We start from the raw sequence: 21,339 nt of genomic DNA on the forward strand, positions 1-21,339 counted from the left end.
GAGAAAATATAGATTGGCAATTTGGTGAGACGACTGAGTTCATCATTCAGGCCAGTGGGGCTGGTCGATGCATGCCAGAGAGGGTTCATTTAGTTGTGGCCAGCCTTGCGGAGAGAGTTGCTCAGCCATTCGAGACCTTCGTAGAGACCATCACCAGAAGTAGCGCAGGTGGATTGGATGTACTGGGGTTATGTGAGCAGGACGCGCATCGTGAAGAAGAAGTTCTAGCGCTTACCCAGGCACGTTGTCGAAGACTGTGGAGGCCAAGCTTGTCGGTGATTTCGGCGGCGTTCATAGCATTCTATCGCGGATCAGAAGCTGGTTGATATAAATTTGTCCATGCGTGAAAACTTACAGGAAGATCCTGCTTGTTGGCGAAGACTAGGAGGAGGGCGTCGCGCAGCTCATCTTCATTAAGCATGCGCTGAAGTTCCTCACGGGCCTCAACAACACGATCTCTGTCGTTGGAGTCGACCACGAAGATGATACCCTGGGTGTTCTGGAAGTAATGCCTCCAAAGAGGACGGATCTTGTCTTGCCCACCGACGTCCCACACAGTGAACTGAATGTTCTTGTATTCGACAGTCTCGACGTTGAATCCTACGACAAAAGGTCAATTTGTGAAGGAGGTTACAGGAGATGGCACGTTCATACCGATGGTGGGAATTGTGGTGCTTGTATATGTTAGCAAGATGTTGATCAATGGTTGGACCCCCGGGGGATACAATCTACATACACAATTTCACCGAGCTTGAGCTTGTACAAGATAGTGGTCTTCCCGGCGGCATCAAGACCAACCATCAAAATTCTCATCTCTTTCTTTCCCCACAGTCGGTCAAACAGTTTGGAGAACGCGAGGCCCATGATTACGACTTCAGCTGACAAGGTTGGTGCTATGGGATGTATGGATGAGGCGGTCTGGGAATCAGAAATGTCAGCTAGGCGATCGGGACGCGCGCAGGTGAGTCGGAAAGGATGGGGTGGAGCGGGAGGAGGAGGAAGATCGCGACAATCCGAGATATGCTGAGATATAAAGTACAATCTAGGTTCTCCCTTTGCTAGGCGGAAGGCACATGTGTGGCCACTTTGTCCTTGGGTGCGTGGAACCTCGGATCAGGCAGATGGAATTGTTTCGCTTACCAGAGGAGAAGAGTGACACAATTCCTGGGGCAGGAGTAGCAAAAGAGTGTCAAGATCGGGATTGAAATAATGGTCACGATTGTAAAGAGACGATGGGCACTTTGGAGGACGAGTTCCAGGATGAACTCGCAAAACGAAGACGCCAAGCCCAAAGCGGCCCTCGCAGAAAATGTTGGTGCAGCCAAACAGCCAACTGAAAATGAGGCGCCCTGACCATTTTAAGGGGCCAAAGGGAACCTTCAAGACTACTCTCTACGTTTATCAATAGTCTATCAACGAGTGTCTGAGGATAGATGCTGGAAATACATCTCCATCAGGTCTTTTGTCATTTTGCTTTGGGAGACTCTATCCCCCAAATATCAGATCATCCTCACACCACATCAGCACGTGCGAAGTCCGCCATTACCTGAAGCAACTATTTGATCTGATAACAAGGTGATTTCTTCTTCCCTATACATCAATCCTCATTGCTGTTGCAATGTACGTTCTTCCTTCCTTTTCAATCTTTTCGTTGGGGTCGATGATACGGAAACCTATGCTCTGGTATAATTTCAAAGCTTTATCATTACCTTGTCGGACGCTTGTCACACAGAAAGGAGAGGCTCCATTTTCTCTCGTCGCATCCTTCTTGACGGTGTCAATGGTTGTCTGCACCAATCGCTTCCCAAGCCCATGGCCACGGACATCAGGATCGACCCAGAGGGCTGCCATCAGATACTCGGGTGGTGCGTTGTCCTGATTGTCGGCTCTTTGGTAGTCTGGGGCAGCAATGACCAAGAAGCCAACCCACTGACTTTCCAGCAACTTGGTCTTCTCATCCGTATTCTGATGGTCTGGATTGTTGCGCACAAGCACCACGTGGATGGCTCTTGGGTTTGTGAGTCTCTTTATCCAGAACTCTTCAGGTTGGGTGATCTCGCTCTCGTATCTCGAAATGAAACTGCTGGGGTCTGATTTCAAACTATTGAGTCGAAGAGCCCTCAGCCGCGAAGAATACTCGAGAAGGGTGTCATGATCGAGAGCAGGATTGGGAAGAGCATGAATGGAGAAGGAAGCCATTGAATGTTGGAAGAGAAGACACCCTTGGTGGAGAATATAGTTATCGATGGCTATAGAGTACTGTCGCTAAATGAATCCAAACCAAACTCACGACCCAATATCAAATGTCTGTCTTCATATAAATCTGCATTGCTCTTCCCGCCGTGACTCGGAATGACTCACAATGTTCGTTGGTGGTGATGCAAGTTCATCAATCAATGTCTCGTCGATGCGCAATACCACCCCGCGCCAACTTCAAGATGGCATATTGCCACAGCGATGTCCCACCTAGGCTTCATCAATAGGTGATGCGTGCTCAATCGATAGGAGGGCTCATCGAGGGAAGGGGGCCAAGAAAATTTCATCCAAGGGGAAAAGAAAAGGCCTCTGATCCTAATTTGTTAAGCGAAGTCTTGGCGGCTCTCACATATGGATTTTTTTCCCGCACATTTCAGATCATCCGCCCTCTCCCCTCCTCAACGGTCTAGCGCAGTGCCTCACCATAAGAATCTAACCAATTCTTCTGGAAGACTGTCCTCAAGATGTCGAAAATCACAGTCGGTAGGTTTTCTCCCCCGATAAGGTTGTTGGATCCAAGTCCGCTGACAATTCTTTTCCAGCCGGAGTGCGCCAGAACGTGCAACAATTACTCGACTATTCTTTGAACGAGAAGAAGCGAAATTTCCTCGAAACCGTTGAACTTCAAATCGGCTTGAAGAACTATGACCCTCAGCGTGACAAGCGTTTCTCTGGTACCATCAAGCTACCCACTGTCCCCCGACCGGGCATGACAATCTGGTACGCTACCTTTCTTCCCTGCAGCGCTGGATATACACAAAATTCTCTCAACGAAAAGGACAATGCGACAAGAGGATGAGAAGGCGGAGAGACTCATATGCTGACATGGAATTGGTAGTGTTCTGGGTGACCAACACGACATTGACCGAGCGAAACACCACGGCGTTGACGCCATGTCGTCCGACGACTTGAAGAAGCTGAACAAGAACAAGAAACTGATCAAGAAACTGGCGCGCAAGTACGACGCTTTCGTCGCCTCCGACAGCTTAATCAAGCAGATCCCCCGTCTTTTGGGCCCTGGATTGTCCAAGGCCGGCAAATTCCCCACCCCGATCTCCCACGCCGAAGATCTCGCAAGCAAGATCACCGAGGTCAAGTCGACCATCAAGTTCCAGCTCAAGAAGGTTTTATGTATGGGTGTGGCTGTTGGAAACGTTGAAATGACTGAGGACGAGCTTATCTCTAACATTATGTTGGCTATCAACTACTTGGTCAGTTTGTTGAAGAAGGGTTGGCAGAATGTGGGAAGCTTGACTATCAAGGCTAGCATGAGCCCGCCCAAGAGATTGTATTAAGTTGCATATCTCTCCGGTGTTTTTCCGCTTTGTGGTTACGGTCAATTGATTCTCTGCCGTGGAAAAAAGGCCGTGAGCATGCTCAGTGGATAGTGCTATCAAGTCATGTGAAACAGCACAAGACCTGCTATTCGTGCAAACGACAATGACGAAAGATGAAAAGAACCATGAGGCCTCTATTACGTTTATCAACCTTTTTTTTTTTTTTTTTTTTTTTTTTCCTGGATTTTGTACACGATGCGATTACTGCATCCCCTCCATTAAATCCGTCTTGTCAAGAATCATGCTCCTCAAGCCACACTCATCCTTGAGTGTCTGCCAGTCTTGGCCGTGTTCTTCACCCCATCGGTATTTTTCTTTATATCCCCAGGCCAGCGCGAGTCGGTCCAAAAATGCCCGCTCCTCCTCCCTAGTCCATCGAGAAGTCAATGGTGTCCCGGGGCGCCAGACAACGCGCTGCATTTGATCGTTGGTCGTGGTTATCGCCACAAAGCCAATCGTCGTTAGAGTCCCAATATAAGCCAACGCTCCAGCGATTGCCGTGTATTTTGACATCTCCATATCCATGGTCGTCTGCCATCGAGCAACCCAATCTGCACCTGCATAGGCGGCCGCAGGCGTTCCAGTAACGAATAAGAACGGAATAGAAGCGCGCCGGAGAACCTTGTTTGCTCGAAAAGCTGGTGCTGCCACCGTCGTGTCGATGATTGCTAAAGCTAAGGGAAGGTTTTTCTTGAGAATGGCTGCTTCCAACGCGGCCTCTGCCAGATCAAAAGGAATGGCGTATTTTGGTAGTTTCGGCCATGGGTCTGAGTATGTCACAGGTTGGGCGGTTTGGTTGGGAATCTTTTTGGTCGCGAACAGATCAAATATTTCCGGAAGATACTCGGGCTTTCCAAGCAAACATTGAATGCGGACGTACATGCTCAGCACGTCATTGGAAATGAACACTTTTGGATGTTGAACTAGCGTATAGACAAGTTCAGAGATCATTCCTGCGGCCTTTTCACGGAATGGTATTGACATCTCCTTGTCCGGCACGAATACCGGATCCAGTTTCGACTTATCTTCAGCGAGATCTTGAAGTACGGCCTCCGCCCAATCCTCCCCTGCGCGTTCCGGTACTTCATTTGGTCCCTTACTGATACCAAAGACAATACAATTCGCGAAACGGTAGCAGGCATGGAGGACTTCGAGAATATCTTCTGGAGGAGCAGCAATCTCTTGCGAGGTTATTTGCGCAACTCTTTCTCTAAGCTTTTTGAGGCCTTCCGTAGGATCGAACGTGTCGAGAGCAATTTCATCGTCTTGGGGATCTGTCAGAGTGCTCTCAGGAGGCACAGACTTTTTGGGCGCTGATGCTTTACTCGTCACAGCACATCGGGGTTTAACGGGCTGAGGATTAGGTTTGCGATGTTTTGGCAGGACCTGTTGCTTTGAGGCAGGTTGATGTGGCGATCTAACTTGTGATCGACTGGTCTTCGGAGCAAGTGATCTTCGACACGTATGACAGATGAAGCCAGCCCGTCGCGGAAGTATAGTCGCCATACCAGCTTCAGCTGGTCGTCCTCAAGAGCCTGGAAGCAGGCACAGTTCTGTTGTCAGCGACTTTGATTGATCTCCAACATGGTCTCTCAACGTCCATGCAGAATTGTTTAGCACGGCGAGACTGTCTCTATACTCTGCCGTATCGGACGCGGCTGCTAGTGCGGAGTATGAGCCTCTATGACGACAAGGACTTCTCGTGTTACTCAGAGGTTTGTGTGGGCAACTTGGAACAGTATGTCTTACTCGCTTCGATTCCGTCACACAGCGACTTGTCAGGCTTGAGACAATACAGAAATTTTGCCCTCTGGGCGAGGAATGCGCCGGGATGCCTTTCATCTCTTCTCCGTCGTCCTTGACGTCTTCAGTTTTTGACCAAGCCTTGAGCATGTATCCTTCCCTTGTGGAGAAGGTGTACAGATCTAAGATCAAGGATCCGAAGAAAGTAAAAGATGCATTACAACGGGATCAATGGCGATTTGACGAGTTACCAACGGCTGTTGCAGAAATGAAGTCGAGAGGAATAATTGAAGCAAAGGGATCCAAGTCGAACGTCGATGTAAAAGGGGGGGGCCTTACGAAAGAAGCCATTGAGAGGCTGGTACAGTGGAAGATGTAAGTCCCTTTTTCTAGCACAACGTGGCATTTCAGTTACAGTGGTCAAGGCAAACGAACGCCAGATTCCTTGACCAAACGCATGTCTCGTCTACCCTCTGTCCGAACTGGAATGGCCCCTGAACTGGTTCGATATTTGATGTGGAAAACAACTTCATGCTATTCGGACCGAAAAATTCTCTGAGTCTACTTGATGTCTCCATCCTTCTCCCTTTCCAATCACCATCAGCTTCTTAGTTTGGAGCATGTTCCTGCTGCAGAAACCATCACGATGATCGCTCAGCCGGTCTTCGAGCCCTAACATTGTTCTAGTACACACGGACACTCACGGCCGTTTCTTCCGGCCATGGTCCGCAAGAATGAAGTTTCAGCAATCCAAACACAAACCTCTCTCGCGTTCGAAAAGTTATCGTCAGCCTCATCTCCGACACCACCGTCAAAATCAACCATTAAGGAGTCTCTGGACGTAGTATGCAAACTCACCGGGATTGGACCTGCAACCGGCACATTGATACTCAATATCTGCGACCCCATCAATATTCCCTTCTTTCAAGACGAAATGTTCCTGTGGTTTTTCCCTGATGTGAAAAGCGACAAGTTGAAATACAATCAGAAAGAATACCTGCAGCTCCTTGAGGCCGTAGGTCCAGTGTTGAAGAGATTATCCGTCAAGGCTATTGAGCTTGAGAAGGTCTCATATGTCTTCGGACACACCGAATTGCTCGAGGAAGCAGAACGTAAGAAGCTTGAGGACGCGTCTGACGAGAAGGTTACGAAGCATGAAGTCAAAGAAGCGCCGGCAAATGAAGATGCCCAGATCAAAACTATTCAATCGGATAAAGGAAAACCAATGACCAAAGGGACGAAACGAGCATCAACATCAGCAACTGACTTTGGGAAAGAACTCCAACCTTCAAAAAGGCGGGCGCAACGAAGGGGGTAACGAAAGCAGCCTTGCAGACAAGATTGAAAATTATATTCGGATTAGAAAACCGTCCATTAAATGCCCACCTCCCAGAATATCCAACTTGGTAGCTTCATGCTTTTTCCCAACCCAACCCAATGCCGGGAAATCATTCAGTCAAGTTCAGTAGGTGCTTATTCTTTACAACACGAAGCCCAATCCGGCGAGCGCCACAGCGATGAGGCTGCCAGCCATCTCCAAACTGGAGGCGGCATTGTCGGAGGAATCACCAGAGGCACTTGCGCTTGCGCTCGCACTTGCACTTTCACTCTCACTGGCACTTGCGGCCGTACCAGTGTTGGATGCACTGGCAAAGCCAGTTTGGGTCGCCGTTTCAGAAGAGCTGGTGGCGGTGGTGGCGGTGGCGGAGCCGCTGGTCGAAGAAGCGGTACCCAAGGTGGTGGTGCTGCCGTAAACAGAAGCAGCGTTGCAGTTCTGTTCTCGCTGTTGTTGGGCGGTGCCAACGCCGGCGTCGTTGGGGCAGTTCGTATAGCAGGTCAGAAGGTTGTTGTATTGTGTACAGAGACAAGAGTAGTCGGTCTGACTGCAGGCGTTGATTTGGCCTTGGATGGTGGCAATGCAGGCGTCGAGGATGCTATCACCGGTCAGTGCTAAAGACATTCATTGTATTAATGGTATCAACTCTCACTTCTGCGCGTCACAGCCCGAGGTTGTTGAAGTCGAGCTGCCAGCGGAGGAAGTAGCTGTCTGGGCTGCTGCGAGGGAGGCAACGGATGCCAGGAGAAGAGTAGTCAATTGCATTTTGATGAGCCAGATATGTTATGAATGAATAGATCTTGTAAAGAGATGTGAACGAAAGACTTGAAGAACAAGAACGAAGGACTCCCGAACTGTACACCACGGTTGCCCAAGCGTATATGGAATTTAGCCACAAATCAACAAAGTACAGACAGGATGGGGAGAGAAATAATTAAATAGAGCATGTATGACCCTGACAACCCATGCTGCCGAGGGTGGGTGGGTGCCGGAGATCAGATCGCTCGTGTCCAAGCCGAAGCCCCTAGCCTTTCCGGTGTTTACATTGCAACTTTTCAAGCCCACATTGATGGAAACAAGTGGAGAATTGGCCAGTCGGAATAAACGTCATGAGTTCGGGCTCTTGGTGGTCCAATTCGGACCATGGTGGAATGCTGGCGTGATTGCCACACATCTGAGACATGCCGCACTGTAGCAAGACAACGAGTCACTTCTTGCACTTTGTGGCGTTGCGAGAGGGTGTGGTGACGACTGAGAAGATTGGACGGCCATTAAGCAACTCATAGTACAGAGAACGAAGAGAAGGAGAGATGAATGGAGAAGAGTACGAAGTTGAAGCAGCCAGAGGAGATTCAAATTAGAATAACACTAGTATATTAATCTGACGCTAAGTGCGGCCGAGGCACCCTCCAGCCCTCATTTGGAAAATTAGTTTAAGACCTCCGATGGATCTAGCTCTGATGCTTTGGAACTCTCGCTTTTGCTTTCGGGGCGGCCAACGCTATCACGTAAGTAGCGTTGCCATACCACCAGATCGGACAGGAAGATCCTATTTCCCCAAATTGCGGATGATGATCTCCTGGGGGGAGGCTTGCTTTTTGTTTTCGGCAGAGGTTCAAATCCCTGGGGCCAAGGATCATCTCCTGACGGAGGACTGGTGGTGGATCCGAGTCTTCCTAGAGTGTAAGGAATGGTCCCAAGTCTGAAAGGAAGCGAACCTTCAAAAAATTTGGGGTCGAGTAGGTCATGCGAAAATTGGAAGCGATTGCGAACAACTGGTGATTTTGGGAGGAAAAGAACGGCTTTTTTGTTTGATTTTCATACTGCAAGCTAAGAGTTCGTTCGGCCTAGCGCTACATCCAGGGGCCATCCACATTTACCAATCGGACCACGTTCAAGCCATCGTCGTCCTGTCAGTTTCACTTCTCTCCCCTCATCAACTTCGCCAAATTCTCAAATGCTGTTCGTCTCTTGTCAATAATCTCGTTGAAGGTGTTGGCCGGTCCAACAGATCCGATGACAATCTGATCACTTCCTGAAGCAAGACCTTTATACGCTGCATCTGTGAAAGCATCAACCGGCATGCCAAGTTCGCGTCCCTGTTCCTCGCCCATGTAGTCGTGCAATTCAGCTTGAAAGTGTCAGCCTTCAGGCTTGTCTGACATCATGATACGATTTTGGAACTCACTCTGCACAGGTGGAGGAGACAGTTCAATGACCTTGACCCGCGAGTTTCTCAGCTGATCACGCAGGCAAAGAACGAAGGCATTCAAAGCAGCTTTAGAGGCGGAATACGCTGGCAATCCTGTCGCAGGGACAATTGCTAAGTTGGACCCGGTGCTGCCATGGTCAGTGTCTGACATTGCTCTGGATATTGGTCTTCGCTTACTATATTAGGCCGGTGTTAAATTTCTTGTCCATCAAGAAGGGCAGGAACTTGATAGTAAGGTCCACAAAGGCACTGAAGTTGACAGACACCTCCGAGTGGAAAGCCTCGAGATTGACTTTGTCGGGTTGAGCAAGGTTGATAGGGCTTTGAATTCCCGCATTCAAGAAAACACAGTCCAGCTCTGGATAGGTTTTGGTAACTAGGGAAACAAAGCTGTCCGTGTTTTGTCGGTCTCGGAGATCGAATCGAATGGCACCGGCTTTCTCGTTGCCATGCTTCTCCACAAATGCGTCAAGCCGGTCCTGTCTGCGGCCGACTGCGATCACTTTGACACCTTGTTGGACAAGACGCTCCGCCATAGCAGCACCTATTCCAGCGGTGGCGCCCACCATAAGGACCTGTTTGTAAGTGAAAGCCATCGCGAAATATAATGATATTGTATTGGGACAGATTGAATAAGAGAGCAAGAGCGTTGTGTTGGAGAGTAGCTGATTGACTTGTGGAGTGATTGAGGACACTTGATGAGGGAAGTTGACGTTAAATTACAGGCAATATTTTACACATTCAAGACTTTCAATGCCGCAGGATCCTTTCGATCACTCCGAATGAGGAAGGAATAGAGTCGTCTCCACACACAGCAGCCCGCCTCATGTTCGGCAGAGGTCTTAGCGGCAAGGATGGGTTCTCAAGAACCTGGGAATAGCGTATATTTCGGTACGGAAATGGGTGTCATCAACCTTGCACCGGCAGACCGGAGGTTAGCCAATGCACGGTTCTATCTTCGAGATTGATACAACCTACATCGCAAAAAGGCTTCTCGACTAGAACTTCGGAGATATGACGTCAACGTAACGGTTTCCTTGTATGACATAGTCTGGCCGGAAAAATATAGTTTTATCTTTTGACCGATTCGACCCGACAGGCCACTTTCGCACCTCGTCCCAGACCAACAAAGCGGGCCCCCCCACACAAGGTCGCCATCTTCAATCCCTTCACCTTATATACTTTTCGACTAAGGCATGGCTGAAGAACAAGTCGAGGGGTCTAGACCGGAACCATTTCCACGTTGAGACTCCAGCCTCGGACAGCAGCCATCGTCATGGTCTACATTGGAAAGCCGTCGAGAGCGTGTGCTCATTGTAGGAGGAGAAAACTTCGAGTAAGGCTTTTTCCCTCGACGTTGACTATCTGTCCTCTAATTCCTTGGAAGTGCGATCTCCGTAAGGAAGCTTGCGGACAATGTGTGAGGGCCGGTCTCATCTGCACTGGCTACCGCGACCCGGATCAACTCAGAATCCGTGATGAGAGCCAATCCACAAAACAGAAGGCTTTGATCGGTAAATCACGTTCGGTCGTGACATCTAGTTTGGTGGATCAACATGTCCAAGTTCCTCTGTCTGAGATGGCGAGGGCGGCCTTCTTTTCCCACTATGTATCCGGATTGGCCAAAACTTATGATGTTCTGGAACGAATCGGTCACAAATCCCCATTGGACAAACACCTGGCCGTCAGTATCGATGCAGTTAGTTTAGCATTTTTCTCTTTCCAGTATTACTCCACACAAGCTTCTCGATTTGCTCGAGAACAGTATCTATCTGCTCTCCCACTGGTGAATCGAGCAGTTGGGACGCCTGAAGTCCTCGCCAGTGATTCGACGTTGCTAGCAGTCCTTTTCCTCGACTTGTTCGAAAAGATAATGAACAACAATCCCCGGTCATCTGACTCGTGGATGAGTCATGTCAAAGGTGCCATGGCGCTCCTCAAGTTCCGCGATTCAAAGCAGCTGAAAACTTATATTGGCTTAAGGCTGTCAGTACGTCTTTTCACCAACATGTTGATCAGTTGCGTCGCGGCTGACTCTCCTGTTCCACCTGCATTAATTAAACTTCGGACTGATCTGGAGCCCTACTTGGACAAAAACGATCCAAAATGGCAAGTTTCTGGGCTCGTTGTTAAGTATGCTGATCTTCGAGGAGCAATACAGAATGGATGCCTCTCGTCTCCAGACATCATCGCACGCGCAAAACGGCTTGACAATGAATTCAGCTCACTCCTCAGAAATTTGCCACCGTCTTGGATTTACCAGAGGATCTTTCTCCCGAAGCAATCGAATCAGGCCCTTGCGCCGTATTACGATGTATATCCGGACTATTTCACAGCTCAGACACGCAACGTCGTACGGATCATGAGAATCCTCTTGAACGACATGATCCGGAAGAACAATGTGGACATAGCATTGGACGTCGATCATTCTTGTTTCAACTCTTTTCAGGCACAATTCGCTTCTCGGATAATTGATGCCATGGCCAAAGAAATTTGCTCAACGGGACCACAGTTCTCAGGTGTCGGAAATTTGCCTCACAGAATTGACGAGTTCTCGCCAATTCGAAAGCTGCATTGCTACACCCTCCTGTTTCCATACTATGTGGCTGGCATGTATGCAAGTCCTGAGGCCGAGGTTCGGAGCTGGGTGATCAATCAATTGAGATTCATATCGAGCAATTCAAGTATCAAAAACGCAAGTCTCGTTGCTGACATGCTAGAGAGCGCAGAACAACCTTCTCCGTGGTCTGTCTATGCCATGCTGGGAAGCTACGCATTCGCAGCTTAGACGTGGCAGTCTGGAGATCCCCGAGATTATGAAGAGACAGAGCATTTCACTTTGGACTTGACCAGAAATCCAACATGAACGCCTCGAATCCATATCTCAGCCACGCACACTGGATCTCCCCCCCTATTTAAATGATCTTCCACACCTTCATCGTCGACCAAATGGTGAGACTACCCACTGTCTGTGATTTGTCCACCAATGCTAGCTGCACGGGACATGGCATGGGTTCGACTGGACACAAACTCGTTATACGACACATTACCAAAGGTCTCATACAGCATATCCGGGTTTACCTTGAATTGCCGAACACTCGCAACGCGTTGGCCGCCGATCTGCCACATGCCGTGATTACGGATTGTCTTCCTTCTGGAATGACTTTCCGTTTTGGGTTGTTGGAAGGCTAGAGTCCCTGTCAGCTAGATCTTTTCCCTTCATCCCCTAGCGACATCCTTGCGCGCCTGAGGCGAATTTTTCTTTCGGTTTGGACCAAATTTACCGTGTCCCTTCTTTATCCGTCTGGTGTTGAAAGCATACCTGTTCCCTGCGGTATGGTTGGACGATGGTGACGGCCGGTGTCTTTGCTCATCGTGACGAGGGTTCGGATGATATTCGTTGCTTTTGAGGAGGCTTGGAGGCCTGACATCGTGAATAATCAAAGTTAAGGAGCGGGGCAAAAATATTCTGTCTGGGTATTGTTATGGATGCAGGATCTATGACGAATGGCAAGAAGGCTCAAGGTCGACTGCAGAAAATATGGCGTTTCATCGCCGCCATTCTCTGGTGAAGCCAAACTGTAAGGCAAATATTGTTAATTACAAACTTGGCAAATGAATCATCCACTTGCGAAGGGAAAAGCACCGCCACTTGGGGTTGAAGAAGTGGACAAAAAGCACCAAGTCCAAACTCATACTTTGGGAATCAGTGTCAAAGATTCAGCTATTGAAGTCTTTGGGAATGCTGATGGAATCCTCCCTGGGTGGGTTTTAATTCTACGCGATCAATCAATAGGAGAAAACGTGGCTACACCTTCAAACCACTGCAAATTGCGCTGGACTCTCGGGTGACAACATTGCCGGTGCGAGTTAGTATTCAGTATCATTGGTTTTCAAAGGGCAAACAAACTGATCGCAGCGTAATAGACGTGAACACATGCCACGACTCAGTCTTTGGATTTGCAACATGGGATCGCTGTTGATCTTTTCGGTGTTGAGATTATGTTTGTTCGTCAGGTGATATCTGACTCCTCTAGAGTCCGGGTATGTGTGCATGCACAACGGGCGCATGAACGTGTCGTCGACATCAAGGAGGGACTTGCATTTACCCTTCCACGAGGGAACTTCGTCCGCGGCGGCAGCTGCGGTGGCGGCATTATTGAACAGTCAAGGGGTATTTGGAACCATGCTGGTCCAGAGTATGGGCCGGAATGACGACTCCTGGAACGTATGATGCCTTTGTCACCAGCGTATTGCAACAGGACCTTCCATGAGCAGGATGCTCAACCAAAATCATGTTAGCTAGGAGGATGTAGCTGACGTTCCAGGTTGACTCTCCAGAGCAATGTGTCTGCAGCCTGTTTATGAGGAGTATCCATCCCGAAGCTTCCATCGATGCAAGGCTGTTCTCGTCACAGGCATTGTAGTACAAGTCATGTCGTCATGACCACAGAGCCCTATTCGGCATTGTTCAACCTTGCGGATGTTTCTGCTTAGCCATCTCCAAAGCCATCGCTTTACGCTGCACATCCATCAACGTGAATATTGTACAGACTCTCAACGAATGTTGAAGACATTCTGCAATAAAGGCCAACTCTAGAGACTCATCACACACTCTGCAATCTCGCCGGAGGTACACGCGAAGTTGGCTTCGGTCATCGCCATCGATCCCATGCGGCTTAGGAAGCTGCCGAACTCTTCCTGCTCTTCACCAACGGAGGAACCAGTCCCACGATTTGAGACCTGGCCGGGGACGGGAACGAGGTCTTCTTCATCGTCATGAAGAGACCCCCACCACTGACTTCCACTCATCCTCGTCGTCGAACTCTTTTTCGGCCTGGTGCACGACCAACCCGGCGTCGATATTCTCAACCGTCATCCGGGCAATCTAACTTCACTTCCGTCAGAACCATCTTCTGACTTCCCAACTGCGTTTGTTCCACGCTACGCCGTCGCGCATGCTTCTGCCAAATCTGCCATTCGCGCGTCCTCGTCCCCAGCAGATCATACCGTCATGCATCAAGTCCAGAAAGAGACTTAGGTGGTCGAGCTGCTTCGCGCTGGAGAGATAAATGGCCATGCAGCGGAAGTGCGGGAACGAAATGCAGTCCAGATAGGAAGGGTGAGGAATGATGAGTTGGAATGCCGTAGGGCGGAGATCAACGGGAATAGTGTGGATGTTTGCATTGGAAGAGGTGGTGGAAGGAGAGGGGTGGTCATTGATGTATGATACTTCATGATGCCTAGACTTTCGGCGATCGACATCGTGGCAGCAAAGCATGACTCTCCGACAAGCTGGAAATGATTCATGTATAGTGATGGGACGTGGTACTGCGCGCCAGGCACGCCGTCCAGGGAGGAGGATGAGCCCGAATAGAGAGAGCGAGGAGTCGAATGCCAGTATGGCGATTGCTGCCCCGAGGAAGACCTCGAGAGGAAAAGATTTGCTGCATCTCCACGAGGACGTTCGCACCAGACAGATTATCAGTAGGATGGGAACCTAGGGAGGGTCCTAGCAAGCTATCTGCAGGATGGAGTCTCTCTGGCAGTGCATCCTCAGGGCTCAACTGAACATTCTGGTTTGAACTGGTTTCTTCGAGCCTTTTCAATTCCTCCTGGACTTTCGCTTTGACTTCTTCATCGCGACGATGTTTCTGCTTCCTGGTGCGAAATGCAGCAACATGGGACCCAAGCAGGTTCAGCAATCTCTAGCTGTCTCCAGCAATCAAGACTCTTTCAGATGCGTGAGGTCTGCTTGCCTCAGCATCGTGAGTTGTCTGCTCTTGATATTTCTCTTTCCTAGCTGCACATGGCTGCGGTCTTCAAGGAGAGGCGACATAGGATGGCCTCAAATGTCAGCGAATATTGTTCGCCATACCTCTTCAGAGGGTGAAAGGAGACACAAGTTCTCCAGGAGCACCATGATGGTTTCGGGAATGAGGATGTTGTGGCATATTGTGTGTTGTATGTATATACAAATCAGTTGTCCTTTGGGCTTGGACAAGGCTGAACCACGAGCGACGTTGAAGTTTGTTAGAAAAATTACGCGATCCGTGGTGGATTCGGGAATCCCCCGAACGGAAAAACCTGCGGAGCGTCCAGGTGGGAAGGTCAGCCAACATTGACATCGACAATTTGACACCGTTAAGCGGCCCCCCCCGGCCCGGGGGGCGGGAGGTTGTCCCCGTGCTCCAAAGGTGTCTTCCCTCTAAAAAGCCCCAAAAGCCCTTACATAGCTCCTGTGGACCGGAATATCCAGTTCATTCTCTTATCGGCGAGGACCCAGGAATCGAGCGGGGAGATCATGGTGGTATTGCTTGAGGACCTCTGCAGTCTCAACGACGCTTCTACTTTTCAAAGGTATGTTTTGATGTGTGCAAACTTATGCCGGAGAAAAGGGCGAAGGCCTGAATACTACTGGGTGTAGAGCTGTAAAATAGCTGCTCTACCGGGTGCTGTCCGAGTAGACTAACTAATGTGGGTTTTTGCTGCTCGATGTGTATTTTGTGGCAGTAGCATGCTTCAGTGCGTGAATCGTCACCAAATGCGCGAGAAGTATGGCATTGATGGGAGTCTCGGGACTGATTTCCTAGTGCGTGCGATTTCCTGCATAGATCACGCGAGATCGGGATCTTGCTACATACCCATATGCGTACGATAGAAAGGGTGAATTCCCAATGAGTCAAGACCAGCTGAGCCTTCCCCAGTACCACCAACACTATGCCTCGATTCTTGCAAGCAAACCAACGGATCACTATGATCCACGCATGACGAAGGCGTCGCAAATCCCTGAAGGCATTTGCGTGGTTTTGGAGAGTGAAATAAAGCAGAGGTCAGGTGGTAGAGAAACCTTTGGATCATGCTTTTCATGGCAACCCTCCTTTCATCATGAAGGATTATTGCGATGCGTATGTTGCAGATGAGACTGAGAAGAAAGACAAATAGACTAGGGTAGCATTTAGCAGGATGGGAAGGCGGAGAGGAGGACGGAAAAGAGGTATGGCGAGTATCGTGTGGTCGGTAAGGGCTTTGTCTGAGACTATTCCTATCGGTCCTGGCATTCGGCAGAGCAATTGTCATCGTCACTTTGAGAATCTGTATGGAGTACATTTTCCTCGTTGCGTGTCTGGGTCAGCCTTGCAGACCGGAAAGGATATGCAAATATAAAAGCGGGGTTCGCAATCGGATTAACTTTTTCGGATTCTCCGCTATTTCTCCGGCTTGGCATTTTCTTCTCTCGGAATCATGATTCATCATAACATCACGCAGGATTCACACCCCCTTTCCTCTAGCGTTGACCGGCATCAATCCCTTTCCGTACTCGCCATTAATACCCGCTAGTCTCCAATTACCCCGACCGTCATCACGCAACATGTTTCCTCTCGTTTGGTAATCCGAAGCACTATCACATCCTCCGAACCTTTGCCTTAGGCAATGCATCGAAATAGGACATGCAGTGGTGGTCCAACATGTCTTGACTACAGCTGTGCTTCGCTTGGAGAGTTGCAAATGTTTTGGGATCTTTTTGCGGCTGAATCCTTCGACTGTCATACCCCTGGACAATCTTCGTATCAAAGGTACTAACTCCTCCCGCAAGAAAGGCTAGACCGGTCTCCAAACAACCATCATTGTCAGGGATTCGACATCGACCGCTTTGGTGCGAAATCAATGGTCTTTCAGGGCAAACGAGGCTCTTGTTTCATTCTTGACTCCACTCACCTTAATTAAGGCATTGTTTGCCAACCGAGCCTCGCCATCGTGAGGTATTGGTGTTTAAGCTTGGATCATGGCACGCCTGATAGTCTTATTTCTGGACTATCTTTATGGGGGCCAAACGGCTCACGTAACTAGACTATTTGGGCGATATTTCAAACTCGACCAAACGATTTCTTTGCACTTTGGAACACGAAATCCCAACACGAACGCTTCCGCCCCTATGTGCGTCGGCCTCGTGCGCCCCCCCTCCCTGCCATTCCTGGGGCGAGACAGGGCCAGCATTGCCCTTTTGTCGTTTTCTGCACGCTCGCTCTATAATCACCTCGTCCCCCGGTGCCTTGCGTGTCTTTCGTTCCTCTTACAAGAAATCCTTCCCCTCGTTTTCAGGATCCTTCACAAGAATCTCTTCATTTACAACCGCAGTGTGTTCGTTCTTCGCACTAACGGAACGGTGATCGACTTTGGTTGTTGATATCAGCAGTGCACACATCATGCCAGCGTCTAAATATGCCCGGCTCAATCCTTTCGGGGGCTCTCAGTTGACATCCGGCCCCATCGTTGAAGAACCTCTGCAGTTTTCCAACGTTATTCCTGATCCGCCATACACTCCCGTGGCTTTTCATCAAATTAGTGATGATAGTTTGGACAGTCTTGCGAAACAGCAACGTACCAAGCCCAACGGGCGCTCAGACCCTAATGCTGGCACCGAAAACCTTGATTACACTGGATTTGATGGAAACATCTCTTCTCGACCTCCAAGTAGGTTCCAATAGCTGTCTCTGCGTAGAAGCAAGAGCTGACTGACATTGAGAACGCCGGCGAACAAGCAGCTCACTCTATAAAGTTGCGTCTTCGGTGTGGGCTTCTACCAGAGACTTCGCTGTCTCACACTTCAAAGTGCCCTCGGTCGCGGCACCTTGGGAACATGAGCTCTCGGAAAAACAAGGCGCAGCCGCACCTCCATCCTCTAGCGCCCGCTATTTTGACTATCGCCGGCAACGTCGACGTCTTTTTGTCAACAGCAGTTTTCAGTTCCTCGTTACAGCTATCATCTGTGCAGGTTTGGCTGGTTGCCTATATGGCTTTTCGACGATGGTAACCGGGTTAAGCCCCAACATTAAGCATCTCTTCAACGCCTTGATCACGGGCCTGTCGCTTTGTCTCGGTCTAAACCTTGCGTCATCATTGAAAGGCTATGCGCAGCTCATGCGATGGAGATTCCTTGCGTCCGGGTATCGAACGTTACAAGATTTCGAGCTTGTCATGAATTGTGACAGCCAATCCAACGTGTTCCGGCTGATTTGGGCTGGCCGGACACGTGGAAGGTGGTATCCGAACAAGACACAAATTCTTGCTTTCACCTGGTTGCTCATCAGTGTCGCCCTTCAAATCTTTACGGCTTTACTTGGTCTGACATATTCAATCGACGTGTCTTCGGAATTTGTTCGCCTTGCGTATGGTATGCCTTCATTTTGCTCAACGTGCGCGCTCTTCTAAAGAAGTTCTACTTACCAATTCACGATAGGAAACGTCAGCGTCAGTGACGTCCGGTATATTGGCAATGAGGAAACATATGGCATGTATAGCGACGATCCATCAGGCGCCGACTCCATCCACGCTCAGCAGGCCGTTGCCAACCAATGGGGAATTACAGGGCAAGATTACAATGTGTACACTACTACATTCGATGAATACTTCGCCAACCAGCAATCGGTGTACACCAATGAAGAAGAGTCCCTTTACTGGTATCGCTTCATTGATCGGTCTCCCGTAAATTATGCTCAGAGCACTGCCTCCTACCGCACCGTCAACGCCACCGCAAAATGCCAATCTTTCGAAGTTACCTACGGAGGACAGGGTGGATTCCAGACCAATGACACCGACCTGATGTGGATTGTGACATGGATCGATGCCGACGGAAACGAAAATAACTGGTACGTCGACGACGTTGCTACAGGCGCGACAACCTGGATGGCCAACATGACCTCGGACTGCGGTGACCGCTGTGTCCAGCTCTACGCTTTGCAGTCCGCTGACAATATAACCGACGACGTCCCCATCCCTCGTTTTTGGGAATGTCAATCCAACGTCTCCCACGTCGACGGCTTAGACTACTACTACAATCCTGACCAATACGAAATCCCGGACCTTCAAGCATTCATCCTCGCCGGCTCAATCGGCTGGTCCGGCGTGACTACCGAAGGAGGTGACACGGTCGACTCGGCCCTCCAGATGGTCCGATACCCGGTCGACTCCCAGTGGAGTCCACCAGGGAGCATCACTGAAGACGGCATGGCGCAACTAGTGATGAAGTTCACCGCGGGTGCCATTTCTGCGCTGGACGAGAACGGACCCCGGCTCGATGTGATGGGTTACGCGCCCGTTCCTGCCCAGATCATCAAAGTGAAGTGGCCGTACGCAGCTGCGATCCTGGGCGGGATCCCCACGGCTCAGGCCCTGGTATTGCTCTGTGTCATTGCATTCGCTAACAAAGCCGTGATCAAAGATACCAGCCACTTGTCGACGGCGCGACTGCTTCGACCCATCGTCGAGAAACTAGGCGACTCCGGCTGCCTGCTCACGGGCGACGAGATCGCCGAGCAACTTGGCAATTATCGCGTCATTTACGGCGTCAGGGATCCTGGTGTGGGTAATATTCCTGCTGTGGGCGCCGGTGATGATGGAAGAATTCGCCATCTTGATATCCTTGAGGAGGCGGAGGGTTTGGGTTATCGAAGAGGTAGGATGCCCGTGGGGAGGTATGATGGGTTATGTCCAGAGGCTGCTAAAGAGGAAGAGAAGATTGGCCTATTGTCGGCGGAGGATTTTTCTGAGGAAGATGACCGAGCTGATAGGAGTAGGGCGGCAAACCGGAGCAGGAAGAGGAAGGAGCGGAGGATGAGTATTTGAAGCTTTTTGGGGACAGCTTGCTGACGTGCGCACCATCTCAGCCATTTCTCGAGGGCCTATGATTCTCTCGATGCCACTTTGTTTGGATTCGGGTTTCCCCATGCGACGAACGAGATCATGTATGAAAGACAGATGAATGGACTGTGCATATACGAATCACCAAATAGTCTGAACATTTTCATCTCTATTCGTGTCAAGGTCTGTCTATTTGGATATACATCGTCTTTGAATGCCACATCTATTTCCACAAAGTAGGTCTATCACAACATGGCAGGCCGATCTTCTAGCTCATAATGTCGATCCATTTTCATGAATCTGGCGTTGGACAGTTTAACCGAAGCAGAAAATGTCGACACTTGTTGAGAGGCTCGTTTCGCCAGTCAACGGACAGATAGAAGATTCAGGGCAAGACCATCAGCGGGAGACGATCACAGTTTGGGCTGTTTCGGCTTTCTCGTCATTGGGCCGCCGATCATCTTCTTCCACTGGTCATCGATAGTTTGTTTTTCGATCAACGATTTTGAGTTCCAGTATCGTTCGTGTTCGGCTTCGTCTTCCTTCCATCTCGTCATTTCAGATCCTATCCATTCGCTGGCGTGATCTGCCGTCCTTTCCACAGCTTCCATAGCAATGAGATGTCCGATATCTTCGAATAGGACACTTCTCACACGTCCCGCGGCAGCTCCGCCACTCCCACCGACTCCCACTCCTGTACGATCCATCTTGGCCTTGCAGGCTTCAGGAGTGCCAACGTCAGATCGGCCTCCGAATATATACAGAACACTAGGGCGAAGCTCTTCCAGTCGGAAGAATGCCTGAGGTCCTTCCGCACGATAGAAGGGATATATTGTAGGAAGAGAGGGATTTAGGTCCGGATGAGTCTTGCGATTAACAGCCTTGCCCTGATATCCATTGCCTTCGTAGTTGGGACGCAAGAAGGTGAACACCTCTTGATGGAGGGGTGTCGTTAATGTGACCGGGGGTGGACCTGGCTTATTCTTTTCGGCAGGATGTAAGAGTGTGGGCATATCTCTTAGGCCGTATTTGATCCAACAATCCAAAACTCTCGGATCCCATGCCTGATAAAACTTGCTCGTCTTGAAACTTTGGGCTGCGTCTTCTCGTGAGGGCCAGACGTCGCGTCGAAAGGAAGATAAACGAGCAGGACTCGGTCCGGCTTCTGGAGCAACGCTGGAATAAACTTGTATGACCGGGTCGATTAGAACTAAGGTCGTCAGGAGACGTGGATGAATGTAGGCAAGGTTGACTCTGTGCGATGTCAGTTTGAATCACGATTCGAAGCCATAGATGCACCATACAGATGATTCCCGCCCATCGAGTGACCGATACCTATGAGGGGTCGGGGCATCTGGTCTCGTTTCCAATTGATGAGGTGAAGCAAATCCCGCGGGTGATCATTCCAATTGGGGTCATTTCCTAGAAGCTCCTCATTGAGGACACTGCTTTGACCTTGCTGTGCAACGTCGGCAATCCATATACTTCGGATGCGGAAGCCATCCCTTTTTGATCGGGCAAGAATGTCGTCCCACAATGGTTCATACAGCTCTTTTGGGAAGCCATTCGCATGAGCGCCTATGATTGTAACATCACCCGGCCGTGGATTGGGATTGTCCTTGGGTATGTATTGCTTAACTGCCAGGTGCAGAACATCTTCTTGCGAGCCGCTCAATGCTCTGGGATATTCTCGAATATGTTGACATGGAATGGAATGCTCGACGATGTGGAAGGACGACATGGCCAGGGAGGGCGCGAGAAGTTTCGCAGTAGTCGGGGATGATCGAGACCATGAAATTATATCTTCAGAACGT

At 49.7% G+C, this 21,339-nt stretch overlaps 10 protein-coding genes across 10 annotated transcripts; 4 read left to right on the plus strand and 6 right to left on the minus strand.

The window, feature by feature from the left end:
• Positions 1 to 89: 89 nt before the first annotated feature.
• Positions 90 to 864, minus strand: Z518_05511 (ADP-ribosylation factor; the record flags this gene model as incomplete). The annotated part of the gene is made up of 5 exons (XM_013416323.1): positions 90 to 182; positions 236 to 301; positions 356 to 600; positions 655 to 674; positions 737 to 864. The coding sequence occupies 5 exons, from the start codon at positions 862 to 864 to the stop codon at positions 90 to 92; spliced, it is 552 nt and encodes a 183-aa protein (XP_013271777.1).
• A 726-nt stretch (positions 865 to 1,590) lies between these two features.
• Z518_05512 (uncharacterized protein) lies at positions 1,591 to 2,199 on the minus strand (the record flags this gene model as incomplete). Its single annotated transcript, XM_013416324.1, has 1 exon — positions 1,591 to 2,199. The coding sequence occupies one exon, from the start codon at positions 2,197 to 2,199 to the stop codon at positions 1,591 to 1,593; it is 609 nt and encodes a 202-aa protein (XP_013271778.1).
• A 521-nt stretch (positions 2,200 to 2,720) lies between these two features.
• On the plus strand, positions 2,721 to 3,551 carry Z518_05513 (60S ribosomal protein L10a; the record flags this gene model as incomplete). The annotated part of the gene is made up of 3 exons (XM_013416325.1): positions 2,721 to 2,739; positions 2,799 to 2,976; positions 3,095 to 3,551. 3 exons carry the CDS (start codon positions 2,721 to 2,723, stop codon positions 3,549 to 3,551), a joined length of 654 nt encoding a protein of 217 aa, XP_013271779.1.
• A 243-nt stretch (positions 3,552 to 3,794) lies between these two features.
• Positions 3,795 to 5,099, minus strand: Z518_05514 (uncharacterized protein; the record flags this gene model as incomplete). The annotated part of the gene is made up of 1 exon (XM_013416326.1): positions 3,795 to 5,099. The coding sequence occupies one exon, from the start codon at positions 5,097 to 5,099 to the stop codon at positions 3,795 to 3,797; it is 1,305 nt and encodes a 434-aa protein (XP_013271780.1).
• A 385-nt stretch (positions 5,100 to 5,484) lies between these two features.
• Positions 5,485 to 6,654, plus strand: Z518_05515 (uncharacterized protein; the record flags this gene model as incomplete). Its single annotated transcript, XM_013416327.1, has 2 exons — positions 5,485 to 5,711; positions 6,024 to 6,654. 2 exons carry the CDS (start codon positions 5,485 to 5,487, stop codon positions 6,652 to 6,654), a joined length of 858 nt encoding a protein of 285 aa, XP_013271781.1.
• Positions 6,655 to 6,816: 162 nt separating this feature from the next.
• On the minus strand, positions 6,817 to 7,296 carry Z518_05516 (uncharacterized protein; the record flags this gene model as incomplete). Its single annotated transcript, XM_013416328.1, has 1 exon — positions 6,817 to 7,296. The coding sequence occupies one exon, from the start codon at positions 7,294 to 7,296 to the stop codon at positions 6,817 to 6,819; it is 480 nt and encodes a 159-aa protein (XP_013271782.1).
• Positions 7,297 to 8,591: 1,295 nt separating this feature from the next.
• On the minus strand, positions 8,592 to 9,480 carry Z518_05517 (uncharacterized protein; the record flags this gene model as incomplete). Its single annotated transcript, XM_013416329.1, has 3 exons — positions 8,592 to 8,803; positions 8,861 to 9,012; positions 9,062 to 9,480. The coding sequence occupies 3 exons, from the start codon at positions 9,478 to 9,480 to the stop codon at positions 8,592 to 8,594; spliced, it is 783 nt and encodes a 260-aa protein (XP_013271783.1).
• Positions 9,481 to 10,160: 680 nt separating this feature from the next.
• Positions 10,161 to 11,672, plus strand: Z518_05518 (uncharacterized protein; the record flags this gene model as incomplete). The annotated part of the gene is made up of 2 exons (XM_013416330.1): positions 10,161 to 10,220; positions 10,272 to 11,672. The coding sequence occupies 2 exons, from the start codon at positions 10,161 to 10,163 to the stop codon at positions 11,670 to 11,672; spliced, it is 1,461 nt and encodes a 486-aa protein (XP_013271784.1).
• Positions 11,673 to 17,091: 5,419 nt separating this feature from the next.
• Z518_05519 (uncharacterized protein) lies at positions 17,092 to 19,510 on the plus strand (the record flags this gene model as incomplete). The annotated part of the gene is made up of 3 exons (XM_013416331.1): positions 17,092 to 17,359; positions 17,412 to 18,059; positions 18,126 to 19,510. The coding sequence occupies 3 exons, from the start codon at positions 17,092 to 17,094 to the stop codon at positions 19,508 to 19,510; spliced, it is 2,301 nt and encodes a 766-aa protein (XP_013271785.1).
• Positions 19,511 to 19,938: 428 nt separating this feature from the next.
• On the minus strand, positions 19,939 to 21,266 carry Z518_05520 (uncharacterized protein; the record flags this gene model as incomplete). Its single annotated transcript, XM_013416332.1, has 2 exons — positions 19,939 to 20,779; positions 20,830 to 21,266. The coding sequence occupies 2 exons, from the start codon at positions 21,264 to 21,266 to the stop codon at positions 19,939 to 19,941; spliced, it is 1,278 nt and encodes a 425-aa protein (XP_013271786.1).
• Positions 21,267 to 21,339: the final 73 nt, after the last annotated feature.

Source organism: Rhinocladiella mackenziei (assembly GCF_000835555.1).
Source record: "Rhinocladiella mackenziei CBS 650.93 unplaced genomic scaffold supercont1.4, whole genome shotgun sequence".
NCBI classification, from domain to species: Eukaryota; Fungi; Ascomycota; class Eurotiomycetes; order Chaetothyriales; family Herpotrichiellaceae; genus Rhinocladiella; species Rhinocladiella mackenziei.